The sequence below is a fragment of the Rosa rugosa genome, chromosome 2 (assembly GCF_958449725.1).
Source record: "Rosa rugosa chromosome 2, drRosRugo1.1, whole genome shotgun sequence".
NCBI lineage: Eukaryota > Viridiplantae > Streptophyta > Magnoliopsida > Rosales > Rosaceae > Rosa > Rosa rugosa.
In genome coordinates this window covers 43,158,430-43,174,592 of record NC_084821.1, presented here as the reverse complement: position 1 = coordinate 43,174,592, position 16,163 = coordinate 43,158,430, and the positions used below count along the sequence as shown (strand labels likewise).

The 16,163-nt window shown below is 38.2% G+C and overlaps 2 protein-coding genes across 2 annotated transcripts; both read left to right on the top strand.

Annotated features, from left to right (window-relative positions):
- The first annotated feature begins 7,333 nt into the window (after positions 1 to 7,333).
- LOC133727985 (L-type lectin-domain containing receptor kinase IX.1-like) lies at positions 7,334 to 9,529 on the top strand. The gene has a single exon (XM_062155412.1). It carries the CDS (start codon positions 7,368 to 7,370, stop codon positions 9,447 to 9,449), a length of 2,082 nt encoding a protein of 693 aa, XP_062011396.1. The 5' UTR covers positions 7,334 to 7,367; the 3' UTR covers positions 9,450 to 9,529.
- A 750-nt stretch (positions 9,530 to 10,279) lies between these two features.
- LOC133727986 (uncharacterized) lies at positions 10,280 to 11,439 on the top strand. Its single transcript, XM_062155413.1, has 2 exons — positions 10,280 to 10,717; positions 11,113 to 11,439. The coding sequence occupies exons 1-2, from the start codon at positions 10,351 to 10,353 to the stop codon at positions 11,292 to 11,294; spliced, it is 549 nt and encodes a 182-aa protein (XP_062011397.1). The 5' UTR covers positions 10,280 to 10,350; the 3' UTR covers positions 11,295 to 11,439.
- Positions 11,440 to 16,163: the final 4,724 nt, after the last annotated feature.

Below are 16,163 nucleotides of genomic sequence, written 5' to 3'. Positions count from 1 at the left end.
CCGACTGGAGCTTCAGGCTTGGACTCCATCGCCGCATGTCGTCCAAGGTCGTGATGCCGGAGTTCGATGCCGCGCCGGAGGTGATGCCGGAGTTCGACGCCATCGGAGAGAGAGAGAGAGAGAGAGTCGTGCTGGAGAGTTGAGTGGCATAAAATGTAGTTTGTTAATTTTGTCAAGGGCAAAACTATCAGTTTGTTTGAAACAGGGTAAATGGGAATAAAAATTTGTTGTTGGGGTAAGTGGGCTAATTTTGGCAATTTTGGTGCTTTTGGTCAAGATCCCTTAATAATTTAATGGGTGAACGTTTCCAGATTTCATGAGAAAAATGTGAGAGAGATCGAGAGAGAAACTTAAGGTCCCTGTTCTTTCTTCTGGATTTTCATCTATGGAGATGATTTGCAGAAAGAGAGAGGAAGATGAACAAAGACATGAAAATTGAGTTTAAGAGTTTATTAAAAAAAATTGAGTTAAGACATGAATAGATGAAAATACCCTTCAAAAATTGCCAACTGACGGACGCCGTAACGAAGGTAACGGCCATATGTACCAATCTTCAGTCGGGCAAAAAACCTCAGATACAGTATTAAAGCAAACATAAACCTAAACCATACATCTAGAGTGAAGAAATTAAAGCAAGAGTACACAAATCATATGAATAAACATCAATTTTATTAATTCCTCAACAAAACCATACAAAACCAAACTTGGGTTTCAAAACCCTAAAACCATGAGAGGTCACACACAAGTATATATCAATACACATCAAACAACACCATAAGCAAGAAATAAGAGAGAGAAAGAAGAGGGAAAGAGAGGAGAAATCCATGAAATTTAAGGCAAAGCTTGTCACTAGCTATTGCCATAACTTCATGGCTTCTCTTGCTACCCTTATGAAGCCATGGTGTAGAGATGGTGGCCTAGATACCGGAGATGTGTGTGCCTCCTCCTTGTGCAAGCCTACATGTGAAGAATGGGGGATGAAGAAGAGAAGAAGAGGTGAGAAGGGAGAGAAGTCCCAAATTCGGCCAAAAAGCCTAGGGTGTAGAAAAATGGGTCTTAAGCTTGTGAAATGTGTGTGCAAAGATGCTTAAATACTCCCTTGGGTTCAAGGGTCAAGATTAGACTTGTACCCTAGATCTAAGGACTCAAAAACAAGTAGAAAAAAGGTAAAATGAAAAGACTAAAATAACCTAATAAAAATGTAGAGAATTAGAAGTTTAGAAAACATTTTAGAAAATATAAAGAAAACCGGAGGGCAAAAGTGTAAGTGAGTGTGTGCCTAGTGTGAACACAAATAAATATCTTCATCCACATGTGTGATGTGTGTGAGGTGTGGGCCACTATTTATTATTGTCATTACATCAATTTTGAATTTGAAATTTAAATACAAAGATGTAATACAAATGGGTTTGGGTCTTCACTTGTGTGCTTCTTTGGTCTTGGGCCTTGAACTTCTTGCTATTGGGCCAAGTTGTTGGGTGACCCGATGGTCAACCAGTTGACTTTTCGTCCTTTAGTCGGAGTTGACTTTTTGCTCAAATTCTTTCTTTGTTTCATCTTTTCCCTCTCTTGACCATAATTTCTTACAAATGAAGAAAACAAAGTAATACTACGAAATAATGCTTGAGTATTCGCTAATTTCAAGGTAATTAGGGCTAGAAACACGCGTACATTGCGTGTGAATCAACTTATCAGGGTGAAGTTGAGCAGATTTCACTTATGATGTCTAAAGCTCAAGTCTCTCAGGATGACAGTTACCTCGAGTACCTTGAGGACATTATTTGGACCAGCAAATATGTCAAAAGTATTGAGAAAATGGCCATGAAATTTGCTTACTGCAAGCACCCTTTTGGGAGCTCAAACCACAATAAAGCAAAAAGGATCGATCAAAGTTATCAAGTTGATGAAGCCCTATTCAGCAAGGTATTTTAGCTAGCTACAAATCTCTTTATCTGAATTACATTAAGTCATTGGTTAATGAATACATATAATGTTGTCTAATTAATTAATATACTTTATATGCATCACAATGACTATATGCGTGTGTTCATGTCTCTCTCTCGTCTTTCAGCTAACTGGTTGCTGCACACATTTTGTATCATTGTTCCAAAGTTTCATATATTGATAACTTGATATCAATGCCACATGCACTTCAATTGTTGGCTATCTTTTTGGCAGTAATAAACTTAGTCTGACTCCCCAAGGGATGGAACGAAATCTCACATAAAGTAGATCTTAAGGAGTATAGGGTATCTTTCCGTGCATACATTGTCGGTGGCACCATCGTTATTTTGATTTCCACTCTAATTATATGCTAGATGAGAAGTATTTTGTTATATTTTATAAACAAAGGTTCTTATCTATTATAACTTATATTTTCTCCTGAAGATGGCTTTTAAATGTTTTCTCTTAGATGTTTTGTTGGGGATTTGGGGTTTGATAAATTTATTTCATTTAACAAGGTCAGATAAACTGTTATCCTCCCTCTCTCACTGTTGTTAAATATGAAATTGTTATCCTCCCTCTCTCACTGTTGTTAAATATGAAGTTTTTAATAAACTGGAGAATGTCTACTCCTCCCTGCTATGACACCGAGGACCATCATACCTACTTCTGATACAATATGCATTCTGACATTGATTTGCTGCAACTAGTTGTCATCTGATATTGAATGTGAATGTGTTTGTACCCACATTTGCATGTTCACTCGGACATAGCTAATGTGCATGGTTATTGAATGATTTCTAGTTACAATTAGCCGCTCAACAAGTAATTGGGCTGATAGCCAGAAATGTTGGCCAATGAAGAATTGGATAGTTCATTTCGTCCAAGACAAGTCAGATAAAGTTATGCTCTTGGTTATCGGCCGGCCCGTAGACGTCAATTCGAAAAGAGATTTATTGTCTAAAAGCCCATCGGCCAATTGTTCAAATCACTCTAGTCAGTTTCCAACTTGAACTCAACTTAGAAAGATAATGGTCGATTGTCAGAGAGGCCGATAAGCGATAAAGATAAAATTTGATCAATTTAATATTTCAATCGAATTGAAGTTCGTTAGCCGATAAGGAGAGTTCGTTGATGACGACTATCAGAGCCGATCCAGATAGAGTCCAGCATCAAGTCAGCCGATGATAAGTGATGGAGCCAAAGCAAGATAGAGTCACTGAGTCAAGAGGAGGCCGAATTCCACTCAATTTCAAAGAGCCAAGACATCAGTTCAAGCCACAAAGTAGCCAATATAAATAGAAGCATCAACAGAAGACAACACACACACACAACTCCAGAAACTCAAGCCATCAAGCTTTTCTTGTTTTCGTCTTACCTTTTGCTTAGGTAGAATTTCCGCTTGTTCTTTAGTTAGTTTGCTCTACTAGTTACAATTTCAGTTACTTTACTTTCCTTGTAGCCTAGTATCGATTTTGAATTGTTCTCTTTGTTTTCTTTCAAACAATAGTTAATAATTTTCAGCCATTCCAGGTTTCAGTTTCGTTGTTATTATCTTTTATTTTCTCCTTATTGTCTTTATGCTTTACTTGTTTGATCATGTTATTTACTGTTCGTAGTCGCATAGTAGCTATTAATCTTGAAGATTTCATTCGTTACGAGTTCACTTTTACTGTTACTTGTTATTATTTGGATCCAATTGACTTAAGCTCTGTGACCAGACAATTCGTATTCACTCATACTCTCACAACCACACCCAATTCACCCGACCTTCAGCTATCAAGTCCTTGATCCAAAGGCAACAAACTATCGGCCGAGAATAAGTTCCTTCCTCGGCTAACAATTGCTTGATAAGTCAGAACTACATTTACTACATCTACAACTGCACACTTGGCCTTCTGGCCGTGTACTGGCACGCCCTGCAACCTATTCATCGAGAAGGACGTTTGTTCCTTGATCTCTCGGATATCTAGGCCGAGGTGATTTTCAGAGGCAACAGAATGTTGTTGTTTTCTGCTTTACCAACTTAAACTGGTTCGCTAGAATATTGTCATCTGATATTGCTCTTTGAACTTATGCTTATTGAAATTGTGGTTGCTGGGTTGCATTGTTCTGGACTACTTTGCATGTTTTCGATCAGTTTATATATAGTCATGGATTATTGGATAGTTTTCTGAATACTAAGTGCAAACCAATATGTTTCAGTGGGAGAAAAGAGAGAAGGCAGCATATACGCAGCACCATATTGATGCAGTCAGAAGTCAGAACAGAGTGGGCAAAATTTGTTGTTAAAACATATATGTAAGCAGTATCGCGTCTAGCTGGTTAGTACTTGGGTTTAGGGACTTATTTTGGTAACCTTGTAAATGTGTTAGATATGGCAATGTATGAAACAGATAGCAATAATCTATGACAATATGGTATTTTGGATATGTTTTGGATGTGAAATTTCATATCTGCAACCAATTGTGCAAAGCCAATTCAGACAACAAATATAGGTCAAGCGTCTATTATCTGAGAATCACTCAGGCAACACATACTTAAAGCAACAAATAATACATGTTGTCTGAACATGCTATTCACACAACAGATATAATAAAATTCATGTTGTCTGAGCTTCTATTCACACAACATATATAACAAAACTCATGTTGTCTACCCGCATCTCAGCCAACATATATAACAAAATCAATGTTGTCTGAGATTCATTTCACTCATCATATATAACAATAAATTGTTGAATGAGGTTCATAAAGTACAACTGAAAACAATAAAATGTGTCGTCTGAGTGTTCTATCAGATGACATATTCCATTTTGGAACTGTTATTGTTAATGCATCTCACACAACTGAGAAAAATGACGCAATGTTGTTGGAGGTTCATTTCAGACAACAGAGGTTTCTCAACAGTGTGGTCTGAAATTTATTTAAATTTCAGACATCACGTAGTACATGTTCTGCTTGTCTGAGATTCATTATGCACAACACAGTTCTCTTAAAAGTGTTGGGGTAATATAATGTGTCTGAACAATCATTAAATGAACTGTTGTCTGAATATCTAACAGACAATAGTTTATCCAAATCAAAATAGTTTGGTAATTTTCAGACGACAGTTATGAGCTTATATATGTCGTCTGAGTGTAACACAGACAATAGTTTTGAACTGTCGTCTGAGTGAAGTCAATCAGACAACAGGCTACTAGACAACAACAACTTTTTCACTCAGACGACAATTCAGGAACTGTCGTCTGATTAACTTTGTGGTGTAGTGGGGGGGTGTGTTAGGGGTTTTGTTCTTTAGTCATTCTGTTTTATTTTCTGTTGTATCAAAAAAATCAATAATGGACTTTGTCAACCTCGTGCATCTAACGACTTGGACCAATAATTTATGATTAATAGTATAATCAAGGATACTGAATGTCTGATTCGTGTTGTATCAGTAGTACTTGCCACACCCTAACCCGGAAATCTGTAAAAAAAAAATTTCAGAGTAAGGGTGTGAATAGCTTTTAATTGTCAAAGATAAGAAAACACTTTGGCAAATAAAAACTATATTAAAAAAAATGAGAATCAGAAGTGACTTGGTTGTTGAACTCTTTATTACATAAGTACTTACAAGAGAAACAAAAGCAAGCTTAGGAAATAAGCTTTATTGTACAAAGATAAACCAAAACAGTAAACTAAAAATTTATTTCTCCTTCTCCTACTTCCAGATTTCCAGAAATTAAATTCTAACCCTCAAGAGCATGATCTGCACAATATCATAAAAGGGGTGAGCTTAAAGCTCAGTAGAGCAAACCTCATACATATAATTAGTGATGGTGCAAGATAGAAAATAACTCCTTATACTCCAGTTGTTAGTATTAATTCTTGTACTAATCTCGGTTATCAGTGTCTTCTTGCCAAACATTAGATCGTTTTATCAATAATAATTGAAGGGGCTTCTCTCCCCAAGTGTATATACCATTGGCTGACATTGCTGGTCCCTTACGAGTATTAGACTCAACTACACAACCATTTTCACTCTTTCTTCAAACTAGGATAAGATAAAACAACATAATGATGAACTAAGCATATATATATATATATATATATATATATATATTACCCAGCATAAACATCCTGATCAGCAGAAAATGTCACTCAAAATCATATGCATAGACCCATATAATCAAACTTGAGGTTCCCCAAAACTTCCCCTACCTTAAACCTGATTTAGTAAAGCTGAGACTTTGTTTCCAAACCTCTAAAGACTTGTCTCCGGACCCTGCTATTTCCAGATTCTCTAACTTGTTTTTCTGCTCTCTTTTCTAACTTGTGTTTCTTACTGCAGGTAAAGGCCTTTTTATACTAGAAGATGTAATCATGAGAACCTATAGGTAGACTAGCCACCTCCTGTTTAGCTCAGTCAGTTAGATAAACACTGGGAGCAGCTTACTGCCAGCTCCTGCTCAGAAAAAACATCTGAAGATTATCCCAAACTGCCAGCTCCTGCTTTGAGCTTGTTACCCAAGTTTTAAGCTGCTCTAAGAGCAGCCACTTGCTGCACACACTTAACTTTATGTCTGCAAGTTCTTAATTGTGGTTAGAAGTGTGTAAACATGTGTTTCCAACAAGCTACTAGGTGACACAGCAGTTAAATAAAAGACAAAATAACATTCCAGATTTTTCTTCTTCTTCTAATATGTTTCTATGCATGCATTGCAGGTTTTAATAGAACTTCCAGCTAAAGAAAATTCAAGAAGGAGCATAATAAGCTAAGCATTTTCTGGAAATTTTGGTACATTTGCAAGAAGTAATGGCAGCAAGTCAAAGAAGCTATAATTTCAAATCATGAACAAGAAATTGATGTAATGTGGCTTATGGAAACATGTATTAATATAGATGTAATACTTTGCAGATAGCTATGTATGTCTCCTTCTTGAAACCAAGCACAAATTGTAGTATCTTTTTTCTTTTTTTCTTTTTGACAAAGATGGTATACAGGTTAAAGTTTATTTTTCTTTGTAAGAAGTACTTGTGTTCTATTCCAGTATTTTGTCAACAAAAGCTAGTTAGTTTTTGACAAAAACTAAAGTCAGCATAGATCAAGCAATGAACCCATATACAAAGCGGACCTCTATATTTGACCCTTCTTTTACTAAAGCAAATAAGTATCTAGCTATAACATAATTTAATAGTGGTAAACTAGACTTTTATTAACTTAAGCCAAGTCAAGTCTTCACAGTACTACTGCATTATATTGATTGAAAACTTCAAACTTCTGAACCAGTCAATTCCCAAACACACACTTCACATACAAGAAAATTATCTTTGTGGAACCGGTGAACAAGGGTGGCTACCCTATTTTAGTGTTCAGAAGAAAACTATACAAAAGCTTATAAGTTACCAGTTCTTTCTCCTTGTCTCTCCAAAAAGTTTAGAATGGCTGTCATTAACAATTGTGGCAATGGGATCATGACACAGCTTCATGAGTATTCACTAAAGCAGCTTCAATTCCTTCTTCTTCTCTTCTTTCTGCTAACCCCTTCTGCAACCTCAATAACCTTCAATCTCTCGAGCTTTTCCGGTGCAGACTCTATAATAACCGAGCAAGATGCTACTATCGACAAGCAAGTCCTCCGACTCACCAATAGTGCTGTAGATGAATCACAGGCGCAAAGCGTGGGCCGAGCCACATGGCAAGAACCCTTCCTCCTCCGCGAAACTGCCACCGGAAAGCTTGCTGATTTTACAACACATTTCACCTTTGTCATCGATTCTCTACGGAAACCCGACTATGCAGACGGGCTAGTGTTCTTCATAGCGCCAAACGGATCCTTACTCAACACATCCCTCGGAGGAGGAGGAGGTGCCCTCGGCCTCCCTGTGGAAAACACGGCAGGAAATATTGGGTACGACTTTGTTGCGGTGGAGTTTGATATCTTCCAGAATACTCAAATATTCGTTGACGATCCCACCGGCAACCATGTGGGTATCGACGTCAACTCTCTCAAGTCCTTGAACACCAAGCCTTGGAATGGTAATATTACATATGGACAACACAATAGTGCTACGGTTAGTTACAATTCCAGCACAAAAAATCTTAGCGTTGCCTTCACTACTTTTGTTAACGGTACCCAACAGATGGACTATCTTTCTGACCAAGTTGATCTGATAGAGTACTTGCCCGACTTGGTCATTGTCGGGTTCTCTGCTGCGACGGGGGATAAGTTTGCTGTGCACAAGATCCTCTCGTGGAATTTTACTTCTACTAACCTGACTATCCCAGGAGATGGGGTGATCCCAGGAAATGGGGTGAGTGTAGCACTAGTCGTTGGGTTGAGCATTGGTGGATTCATTATCTTGGTTGGTGGGTTGACATTGGTTTGGTTCATCTTTTGGAAGAAGAGGGAAGGAGGGGAAAGTGATGATGAAGATCCCATGGTACTTGATGACGAATTTGAAAAGGGGACAGGCCCTAGGAAGTTTTCGTACAGCGAGTTGGCTCGAGCAACAAATAATTTTGTAGAGGGAGAGAAGCTTGGAGAGGGAGGTTTTGGTGGGGTTTATAGAGGCTTCATAAAAGACTTGAACACATATGTTGCTGTTAAGAGGGTATCCAAGGGGTCTAAGCAAGGACTAAAGGAGTATGCATCGGAAGTAAGGATAATCAGTCGGCTTAGGCATCGAAATCTGGTGCAACTAATTGGTTGGTGCCATGAAAAAAGTGAGCTCCTACTTGTCTATGAGTACATGCCCAACGGTAGTTTAGATTCCCATCTATTCAAATTAAAAAGCTTGTTAAGTTGGAGGGTAAGATACAAGATTGCTCAAGGGTTGGCCTCTGGCTTATTTTACCTACACGAAGAATGGGAACAATGTGTTTTGCACAGGGATATCAAATCCAGCAACATTATGTTGGATTCAAACTTCAATGTGAAACTTGGAGATTTCGGGCTAGCTCGACTTGTGGACCATGGAAAACAGTCGGAAACAACAATTGTAGCTGGAACCAGAGGCTACATGGCTCTGGAATATGTTACCACAGGAAAGGCTAGCAAGGAATCGGATGTTTACAGCTTCGGAGTTGTTGCTTTGGAAATAGCCTGCGGAAGGAAACCTATTGATCTTACGTTGATAAGTACTCAAATAAATATGGTGCAGTGGGTTTGGGAGCTTTATGGAGAAGGGAAAGTCATTGAAGCCGCCGATCCTGTACTTTCACTAGATTTTGATGAGAAACAAATGGAGTGCTTGATGATCGTTGGGTTATGGTGTGCTCATCCGGATTACAGTATGAGGCCTTCAATACAACAAGCAATTCAGGTGCTTAACTTCGAAGTTCCATTGCCCAGTCTACCACCACATATGCCGATGGCCACCTTTCCTCCTCCAATATCATTATCCACGTTGTCTGGTTATACCACCAGCTCTGTAGGAGGGCAAACTGAGTCTTCAGGCAACGGCTATACCACCAATTCCTCACAGTTCACAACATCTTCTGCAACAGCATCACTATTGTAATGGCGCCCAATTAGTGTAATTTAATGATTTACATTAACCTGTATCCAATTCTTTTTCTTTTTTGGTTATTTGATAAGATTGTCGACATTCTTGTATTCTTTTTTATGAAATTAAATAGCAGTACTTTTCTTCCAGAAAATTTGAGACCTGAAAAGGTATAGAGCAGAAGTATACTGTTCACCTAAATCAGAGAGACAATTTCTCCAAATAAATTAAAATTAATGTAAACGGGGAAATCGAACTTAATTTAGAGAACTCTCTCATTTTCGATCTTAACTACATATAGAAATACAAAATGGTTCAACCTGGCAAATTGGCAATAGTGCAGTACTGCAACTAGCCTGCAAAGCACCCTTTCCCAACTCGAACCTCTGTGTAACTCTCCTCCAGTCAGCATCGATATGGTAAACCGGAAATCCGAAAGAAGTAAATATATTTATATTCTAAATACAAAATTTCAACAATGAGAAGATCAATTAATACTAGAATTGGGAATCAGAAGCTTCATTAAAATCTTGTGCAATACTATAAGCATGAGATGCTGCTTTCTTTTTACCTTTCATATATGATAAGAGTACTTGTTCTGACATTATCAAAATTGAAATTGTTACATATATGGGGTTAACTCATTCCTGAGGAACAAGCTTAGGTGAATTCTAACATACATAACAAGTTACAAGGTGTCTCCAAACCATGGTAATGTGGTATACATGAAATTAACCCGAGGAAGTCATTCCATTCTTTCCTCATGTGGTGTTAGAAAGTATAATTCTTTGACTAAAGCATAAGTTTGGAAAAAGTAATCTAGATGTGGAACCCAATCTACATGCATTGAACAAAGGTACCCCCGATCACAAGATTGGATTTTAGAACTTACATTTTCGACATCTTCAGTCTTTTCATGTCAGTAAAATCATTCAACCAACAAAATAAAAAGATAACCGATCTTTGCTTTCCGGTTGCACTTTATCTATTTGAAGAAATGATTCAAGTTTTATTTACACTTGTGTGTGCCGAAATGGTATTGATTCTGAGCCTTCTGTTTAGAAGCCCTTTGAGGCAGTTGGTGATCATGGGATTGGATCGTTCGAAGCAGGGACGAGGGCCATTGGTGGTGAAGAGTGTGGGAGGAACCATTCTCGTCTTCTTTAGCTCTACCATATACAGTGTGTGCAGTGTGCAGAAGAAACGCTCAATTGATGCAGGCTTTGTTAATCCCACTGATGAGGTTCTTATGGCATACCGTCTATTAGAAGCATCTCTTATAGGTGATGATCATCATTCATCAATTAATTATATCCAAATAACTCATTCATTACCCTTTTCTAGAATAATTTCTACATTCGTCGATCGATCTCTTGTAATTTTTTCTTTCTACTAATTGGATTTTTTTTTTCCTATGAATCAAATGAATTGAAAATTATCTCATATACACCGGACATTAATCCTCGGGTCCAAATCAGTGACCGACCATCTTAATTTTCTCTTATGCTCTTCATATAGCATTGTAGAATGTGACTCCCTGTCATGATATGAATTCTAAAAGTGATTCAGAATATAAATATTCTCAATCATGATACAAAATATATATATGTAGTCTCATAACCATTTTGTTGCTATTAATGATTTTTTTTTTTCAATTGTTTTCGATTTTGTACTGCAGGGTTTTCCCTATTCTTGGCACTGATGATAGATAGGCTGCACTACTATATCAAGGAGCTCTATCGACTTAGAAATTACAGGGAAGAAGAACTGAAAAAGGAATGCAATGAGCAGAGCAAGATCAGGAAAAGCAGCATGCACGGTACTGCCCCAGTGATCAAAAAGATCGACATAAGAGCCTAATAAGCAGCCCTGGCAGAACCTTTGGATGGTACTAACTAAAATGTCGAAGATTAATACAAAATTATAAATACAGGTTGTATATACGCATTACATCGTTTACATGTGGATATATGAACAATTATATGCTGCAAATATTTTACATTAATTACTTCTTAGAAATAAAGAATGAGGCTGCTGAATTTGTAACATATCTATACATGGTGAATGATTGACCATATTTTCATGGATACGTTATTATTGTCCTTCATGTTTTAAAGGAAGAGGCTCTAATAAGAACCTTATATAATAAAGAACTTTAAAGTTCAACCGTTAAAATAGTACACTCACCAAAACTAGAGAGAATACCCTAGTTCTGTGGTACTGCAGTCGGGCGTCTGATGGCTGTCTGCGACGGATTGGGATGCGGTAGATCTCGGTTCACTTTGCTTCCAAGCGGCGATGGCTTCAAATGGGCTACCGCGTCTGGATTTCCAGCGACTGAGGCTCATGGGGTTGGAGTGCTTCGTCGACATCGGCGGCGGTGCGATCCAGTACTCGGTAGCGACTTAGGTCATTGTCGTGATGGTTCTGCCATGTCGTGCGACTTCTGTGTGGATAGATGGAGCATTGGGCCCGGGTCGGGTCGGCTTGTTGGACTCTGAGTCCGGGCCTCTTCCTTTGGGCTCCTCTAGGCTGCAAACGAAATAGTTGTTTTTATTTCTATTAATCCCTTACTTTTATAGAGACTTATGCTTGTTAGTTTTTTTTTTTATTGGAAGGGGGTCAGCGTTAGTAAGTTAGCGACACACACATACCCATGCAGGGTATCCCAGCCCGAGGCTAGACTAATCCCATGCATCGCAATGCTTGTTAGTTTTAATGAGGGTCAATGAGTTTCAGATATTTTATTATTCGAAGTTATGCCTATTTTTTGTTTTGAACTTAGCCTATTTATTATGTTTCTTTTCATAGTGTATAGGCTCGCTTTTGTATAAGTGAGCACTGGTTGTCTAATAAGCGGTGCTAGCATGCCACGTCCTAGACTTACCCATAAAGATGGCAAGAGAAGGTATGTATCTGTGTCATTCTGGTTTGAGTTGGCTGAGAATTGAGTTCTTGATTCAGAAAAAAAAAAAAAAAAAAAAAAAAAAAAAAAAAAAAAAAGTTCAACCATTAAAATAGGTTAGTCATTAATATCTTAAATATGAAAAAATTAGATATAAACCCAAAAATTCAACCTTCTACTAGAAAAAACCTATACATACTTTCTTTCAAAAAAAACCTATACATACTTTTCTTTTAATTTACACCCAAGTCACATTGATAAACCTTCCATATAGAGTGTATGCTTATAATCAATATTTTTTTCTTATTTTCATATATGTCTAATTTTTCCTTTTACATTTTCTCAAATAATTCATGTCTAATGTACCTATTAAATATGTATATGTAGGTAGGGCTTAAATAATAGAAAAATTCAAGCTTAATAGAGGTCGTATCGCAATGATATATACTGTTTGGACCCAAAATGAGCATTTTGGCCTGACAAGGCACGTCTTGGAGAAATTGAACCAATGTCAGTGGCTCAAGCTATATATTGTCGACAAGTTCGAAATATATATATTTAGAGGCTAAATAAAGCTTACTATGGAAGCATGAAAAGTCAACTATAGCACATTTTCCTACTTCGGTTAGGAGAAACCGAGCTAAACAAGGAAGGAGGGGTGGCAGACTGACCAAATGAACTCGAAATGAGCTGAAACTATGCAGATCCATTCTAGACAGCCCAAGAATCATTTCTTATGAAGAGTGCCAGAGCTAGCTTTGAGTGGAAGGCCTTCAAATAATCAGTCCAATTTTCTGCAGAAGCAAAACTGGAAAACTGGACCTGTAAGAGGTCCAGCAGCATTTCCGGCCCAACCACATGGAAATAAATTCTGAAATTTTACCACAACAATCTACATTCATGGTGGATCATTTCATATGAAGAAATCGAAGGTTGAATCTGAGTTCTTAGTGGAGATAAAAATGGAAGGATAAGGGAGCAGAAAATGACTTAAACCTAACAAATTCCATTAAGTGTTTAAGTATTCAAACCTAACATTCCATTAATGTTTAAGTGCTAAAACCTAACCCATTATGAGTTGTTTAAGGCCAAATAGTATTGCTTGGAAGCCTATATATAGAGGCTACAACAAGTATCATGACACCAATTCATACATCAAAACATCTCTAAGATGATCTAAGTTCTCTCTAGAGCAAACCTCTCTAAGAGAAACTCCTCTCCTTCTCTTTCTCTTATCGGTGATCACACTCCTAGTCCTAGTCTTCTCGGAAGCCGACTTTCAGTGCCACCAAACCCTCTGTCAACGTGCTTCGGTCCTAGTCTCCTCGGGAGCCGACGGTAGTGCCGCGACCACAACGGTTACAGAACCAGCCAAGCAAGGGTAACGCCCTAGCAACCCAGCCAAGCTAAAGTCACGCTTTAGCAAGATCTCAACACTTCTCGGTGATGTCGCTCTGCTCAATCTACAATATTGAGTATCGATTGTGTGAACAAGAAGAAACTACAGCAAAGTCCTTACCACAAGGCACAAAGAATCCCGCAACGAGGTTGGTGCTCTCCTCGTCTACAATCGCTTGATAGAAGTCAGGTCAAGGGATACCCCCGACGACCGCACCCGAACGGTGCTGGCACGTCCGCGCAGAAAAGAGACTGTTGACCAGCTGCAGCAAAATTGGAGCCAAACATTTTGGCACGCCCATTGGTATAATATTTTTGTTTGTAAAATTATAGGTATAATATATATAATAGAAAACATAACAAAGAGGTATGATACAAAAAATAATAATAAATTCCATTCTGACTTTCCGTGTCAACAATGGCGGCCGGCACTGGTCTCCTTTCTAAGCCATCTACTGATGGCCCTCCAACGCCAATCTTGTGCGGCGACCACCCAAACTAACCCAAAAACTTTCATTACCATTATTGATTCCCGTCAGAATGGAATATATGATGAGGATGGGATTGGCCGGTGGTCTAATCAGGGGAGACCCAAAGCTCGATGGTGGCACAAATGGTTAATCTGATTTCATCCGCGTAGAGGTCGCCTCAAGGCAGACCTAGACTTGATCGAAGCAGCGAACTTCACAAAATCATGGAGAGGCTGCCTCGATTTGGCGCCGTGGAAGATCAATCAATCATGGCAGTCGCAATTTGTCTGTACTTGGAGCACGACAACCAGGCCTGTTGTGCTCAGATCCCTGTAGAATGTGCAGTCAAATGAGGGCCTCGCCATGGGGAGGCTATGTCCAGATGCAGGGAGAAGACCACAACGGCTGCACGTTGTGGTGGTACACGTTAGCGGCACTGGCGTTGACCGGAAGGCAATGGCGGTGAAAAGACTCCTGGAGCTCCGTACTGTGCGTACGGGAAAGAAAGATGTATGTGGGACTATGAGGGACACAGGTGGAAGACCGACCGGTGGGTGTCTTGCTGATCTGTGGCAGCACGTCTGGCTCGGCTGCACTGATGGCGTTGGTCTCCACAAATGGGTGCCCACATCAGTTTAGAGACCTAATTCAGTTTGGGTGTTCAACCAACTTTGGGTGTCCAAAGAAATTTGGATACTCAAGTTAATTTCTAACCTAAGGCCCAAAGTGATGATCGAGTTCTAGTCCTATGGGGTTTTGAATTTGGGATTCAGGAGATCGACTCAAATCACCATTTTCTTTATGTTTGGGTGGGTCTATGTACTATGGTTTTTGCATAGTTTTATAGGCAGTCACCCTTTTCTTTATGTTTGGGGTGGGTCTATTTACTATGGTTATTATAGGCTCACTTTTAATAAGTGAGCATTTAATGTATAATGAGTGGTGCTAGCATGCCACTTTCTTACTTGCCCATTGTGTTGGCAGTTGAAGGTATGTATTCGTGCCATTCTGGCTTGAGATGAATGAGAAACTACTATTTCTTGATTAAAAAAAAAAAATACAAAAACTATTAACATTTAGGCTGTAATCTAATATATAGAAACAAAAAGTAAACTTCCTATATGTTAGATACATAACTAAAATCAAATTATCTAGAAAAAAAGTATTCTAATGATGATCAGGTACCTTTTTTAGATAAAACTTTTAGATTGTACATAATTGGATAGCATACATACCTTACAAATAGAATATCTTATTAACTTACGTTTGCTTCCAATTCAAGTGTTTATATGAAAAAAATAACATACATTTTATATAGAAAAAACAGACCACAAAATACAGAAAATCAGATATAAACCTCGATTTAGGTATTGATTACGAGACGTTCAATCAAGGGTCTAGTTCATCAAGTGTATTTGTTTAGAGCTTGTGACATTAAAAAAAATAATGGATGGGTTTAATCTAATAGGTGTAATTAAATTTGGGTGTAAAATGAAATGCCCCTTTAAAATATTATCATACTCATCTAAAGGTTGAAGGTCCTCAATGAATCCTTATTATAAGATACTCATTAAAGAGAGGCCCATATTTAAAATATATACACTTAATATCCATCTTATAGGTTTCACCATATAGTTCTCTGCATACCGACGTGGATAATTAGTGGCCCTAACCCTAGACTCTTGCTCAATCGACTTCTCTAAATCTCTAAACAAAAGCACCTCGTTCTGAAAATTCATGGAATCATGAAGGTGAAAGCTGCTTCATCTTCTCCATGCACTTCCCTGACTAAGTTCTAATGGATGGTAATTGATTCATAGTCGAACAAAGATATAAATCCAATACGTACCATAGTGAAAGGCATGCGCAGTCTAAACTCAATTACGATCCTGAGTTCTAAGACTCAATCTGTCATGCTGAGCTCACCTGCAGGCCGATAATAATCAGAGTACATGT